Source organism: Podarcis filfolensis, assembly GCF_964270895.1.
Source record: "Podarcis filfolensis genome assembly, chromosome: 2".
Taxonomy (NCBI): Eukaryota; Metazoa; Chordata; class Lepidosauria; order Squamata; family Lacertidae; genus Podarcis; species Podarcis filfolensis.
This window is the reverse complement of record NC_139605.1, coordinates 3,277,532-3,281,970: the sequence shown is the minus strand read 5'-3', so window position 1 is coordinate 3,281,970 and position 4,439 is coordinate 3,277,532. Positions and strand designations below refer to the sequence as shown.

At 43.9% G+C, this 4,439-nt stretch overlaps 1 protein-coding gene across 1 annotated transcript; it reads right to left on the bottom strand.

Moving 5' to 3' along the window:
• LOC310756973 (uncharacterized protein) lies at positions 1-3,306 on the bottom strand. Its single transcript, XM_083601988.1, has 2 exons — positions 3,186-3,306; positions 1-1,272 (listed from the first exon to the last, which is right to left on the bottom strand). Exons 1-2 carry the CDS (start codon positions 3,283-3,285, stop codon positions 38-40), a joined length of 1,335 nt encoding a protein of 444 aa, XP_083458114.1. The 5' UTR covers positions 3,286-3,306; the 3' UTR covers positions 1-37.
• Positions 3,307-4,439: the final 1,133 nt, after the last annotated feature.

Sequence of the window (4,439 nt, the reverse complement as noted above, 5' to 3'; positions counted from 1 at the left end):
TTAAGAATCGACCTCCAGAACTAATTAAGTTCTTAACCTAAGGTACCACTGTATGAGTTCTTTGATGGCGGGTAAGACCTGCCCTCTTTCTGAAGCTCTTCCCACATTCCAAGCACTGATATGGTTTCTCCCCTGTATGAATTCTTTCATGGGAAGTGAGACTATCGCTGTGACGGAAGCTCTTTCCACATTCCAAGCATTGATAGGGTTTCACACCTGTACAAATTATTTGATGGGAAATGAGATGGGTTCTCTGACTGAAGTGCTTTCCACATTCCAAGCACTGGTAGGGTTTCACCCCTGTATGAATTCTTTGATGGGAAGCAAGACTGTCCTTACGACTGAAGCTCTTTCCACATTCCAAGCACTGGTAGGGTTTCTCCCCTGTATGAATTCTGTGATGGGAAGTGAGATGGGCGCTCTGACTGAAGCTCTTTCCACATTCAAAGCACTGATAGGGTTTCTCCCCTGTATGAATTATTTGATGGGACATGAGATGGATGCTCTGACTGAAGCTCTTTCCACATTCAAAGCACTGATAGGGTTTCTCTCCTGTATGAATTCTTTTGTGGGAAGTGAGATGGGTGCTGTGACTGAAGCTCTTTCCACATTCCAAGCACTGATAGGGTTTCTCTCCTGTATGAATTCTTTGATGGGAAGCAAGACTGTCCTTCCGACTGAAGCTCTTCCCACATTCCACGCACTGATAGGGTTTCTCTTCAGTATGAATTCTTTTGTGGGAAGTGAGACCCCCACTCTGACTGAAGCTCTTTCCACATTCCAAGCACTGATAGGGTTTCTCCCCTGTATGAGTTATTTGATGGGACATGAGATGGATGCTCTGACTGAAGCTCTTTCCACATTCAAAGCACTGATAGGGTTTCTCTCCTGTATGAATTCTTTTGTGGGAAGTGAGATGGGTGCTGTGATTGAAGCTCTTTCCACATTCCAAGCACTGATAGGGTTTCTCTCCTGTATGAATTCTTTTGTGGGAAGTGAGAGCCCCACTCTGACGAAACCTCTTTCCACATTCCAAGCACTGATAGGGTTTCTCTCCTGTATGAATTCTGTGATGAGAAGTGAAATGGGTGCTCTGACTGAAGCTCTTCCCACATTCTGAGCACTGATAGCCTTTCTTCTCACTGTGAGTTCTTGGGGGGGAACGGGAACTCTGACTGGAGCTCTCTCCATACTCCCAATTTTGATATGGCTTTTCCACTGTGTGGATTTTGTCATGGTCTCCCCCATTCTGCATTTCTAATTCATCACCACCTACAACAAAGACAGAAACTAATTAGATCCTCAGGAAGAAATGGAGCCCCCAGTTATTAAACAATGCTAATGAACATTTGTGAAAGAGAAGAAGAGAAGAGTTTGGATTTGATATCCTGCTTTATCACTACCTGAAGGAGTCTCAAAGCAGCTAACATTCTCCTTTTCCTTCCTCCCCCACAACAAACACTCTGTGAGGTGAGTGGGGCTGAGAGACTTCAAGGAAGTGTGACTAGTCCAAGGTCACCCAGCAGCTGCATGTGGAGGAGCAGGGAATCGAACCCAGTTCACCAGATTACGAGTCCATCGCTCTTAACCACTACACCACACTAGAAGAACAGAAGATGTGAGGTCTTTCTACAGAGGTCATGGCCTTTGTCAACCAGCATTCACAGACGTATTTTTGAGAACCAGAGGTTCAGAAATTCTGGCTCTTTTCTAGGATGGATTTTTGTTGCCACAATCATGAAATCCACTGCAACTCTAACATTGGTCTTCTCTTTAAAAAACGGGTAGAGGCTAAAACAGAAACCCAAACCTGACAGAAATTACCTCAACTTCGCTACGGAAAGGGTGACTGTCACTCCAGAAGGCCGTTTTTTCAGTTAGGTCTGTTCTCAACTGCCGAGTGAGAGATTTTCCGTGAGAGCACCTGCTGCCTGTTTTATGCTGCTATGGGACTCAGAAAAAGTCTGTAAAGTCCCATATATATAGAAGCACTTGTAATTCACTCTTCATACCTCATGTAGCAGCATTATTTGATGTTGAATTATTTTGGTTTTTTGAGTGTAGCTTATTATCTAGAATAACGAATGGGATAAATGTAGAAATAATGTAAATCAATAAAGAATATATATAGATATAGATATATTAGATATAAGCACATGTAAACGTGTTTTAGTATATCAAGTAATGTAATGTGTTCTGTTTAAACTCTCAACAGAGAATCTTGTGGAGTCTTTTCTAGGAGAAAAAAAAAGCTATGTTTTTCAAGGGTCAAACAACCCAGGGCAACCTCCACACATATAAATACTACAGAAAATGGGTTTGGGTCCCACGAAAACCACGAATAATCCAGAAAGACAGGTGCAGAGTTGTAAAGTGACACGTTTTACCTCAGAAACTAACATTAATAGCAGCTGCATGTGGAGGAGTGGACATGCGAACCCGGTTCACCAGATTACGAGTCCACCGCACTTAACCACTGCGCCACACTGGCTCTCCTTAATCTTAATCTAAGTACAACAACCACGAAGAGCTCCTGAATAGACAACCAGCTATGTGGTGTTGAATGCTCTCTGTTCTCTCCTGCTTCCCGTTTTTGTGTTTCAGTTTAAACCAATTCATGAACCCAGAACTCATACACTGACCATTAATGATGAACCATATGTTATAGCCATTCCTGCAAATTTATTCTGCTAGTTTTGAGATATACAAATAACATGAGAAGACCCGGTCTACATGTTTGTATCATTTATTATTCATATGTTCCTTGTTTTTAAAAGGAAATAAAAAATAATTCCAAAAAGAAAAGGGCGACACACAGCATAGGCCCCATCTGCATTCAAACTGCAAAGCAGCATCACATTACTTTAAAGAGTCGTTGCTTCTACTGCTGTGTGATGGAGCGGTAAGTTTTTTGACATTGGTAGGGCATTCAGATCACGGCACCGGTATTAGACCTTTTGAGCTGCCAATACATCGTGGTGGCCGGGGAGCTGTCATGTATTCCTAGCTCAAATCCCCTGCAGATGGCTAAGGCGCAGGCAGGCAGGTGGTGGAGCCCAAAGAGGTGCTCACCTTCTCAATCTCCACCCGCCTGCCTGCCTCCCCCCACCCCCAGGCTGAGCAAGCCCCAATACCTCTCTGGCTCCATCCCTCCATGTCCCCATCTCCCCTCCCCTGGAACTCACCAGATCTCTCTGAGAGCCCTAGAGAGGAACACTCAGACGTTGTGGGGAGGGATGCAGGAGACAACCTGACCAGGTCAACCGTCCATCTTCCCCCTTCCATCCTCGCTAGCTTTGCAGGATCCATCTCTTTTACCCTTCCTGAGGAGTCAAGGAGCCACCACAAGCTGCAGGGTCCTGGGAGAGAGGAAGAAACAAAGGGAGCCTCAGCGGCCCTGCAGGGGAGAAGAAGAGAAGATGAAGACTTTGGATTTGATATCCCGCTTTATCACTACCCGAAGAAGTCTCAAAGCGGCTAACATTCTCCTTGCCTTCCTCCCCCACAACAAACACTCTGTGAGGTGAGTGGGGCTGAGAGACTTCAGAGAAGTGTGACTAGCCCAAGGTCACCCAGTAGCTGCATGTGGAGGAGCGGAGACGCGAACCTGGTTCACCAGATTACGAGTCTACCGCTCTTAACCACTACCCCACACTGGCTCTCACTGGATTCTCCTGCCCCTGGAAAAGCACAAATGGGGCAGCCCCTTCCCAACAGAAACCCCATTTATAAACCTTTCCAGTGGTTCCAATTTCCTCTGTTTACTCCTCTCCCCACTTCGTAAGGCCGGCATGGTCTGCACAGTACAGACCTGAGAGTAGATCCCATTGAACTCAGAGGGGCTTATGGATAGAACCTGGTGCAAAAACCAGTCACCATCTTGTCCCCAAGCCTGAAGACTGCAACCCCAGGCATGCTTATCTATGGTATCATAAGGCAAAAGATCATAAAAGGTTTCATAGTCATAATAAGAAACTCAATTCTCAAAGTTTGGGGGGAAATATAAAGATTTATTTGAAAAGAAAACAGCATGGTGACTTTCCCCATTAGAAGCAATATTTTTGAAAAAAGTACATATGAGGATAAATTGGCCAACACATAAAGAGCTGTTAACAGAAACTGGCAACCAATTAAAATTAAAGGACTTTGAAGAAGTAAGAGAAAATGTAATAGACTGGTTACAATATTTACAACTAAACGAAACTTTTAAAAATCATAAAAAGAAAAGATTTAGTTATCAAGTGTCAAGATTTCAGAGAGGAATAGTAGAAGGTAGTACAAAACTGCTGTCAAAAATGAACGATCTGCTTTTGGAATGGGACACTAAAGAGGACCAGGTTAAATGCGTTATGATAAAATGGGCAAAGGATGTGGGAAATAATAAATTAAGGATGGACTTAGAAAGGCTTTGGAAGTTAGATTTGGAAGTTAGGCCACCG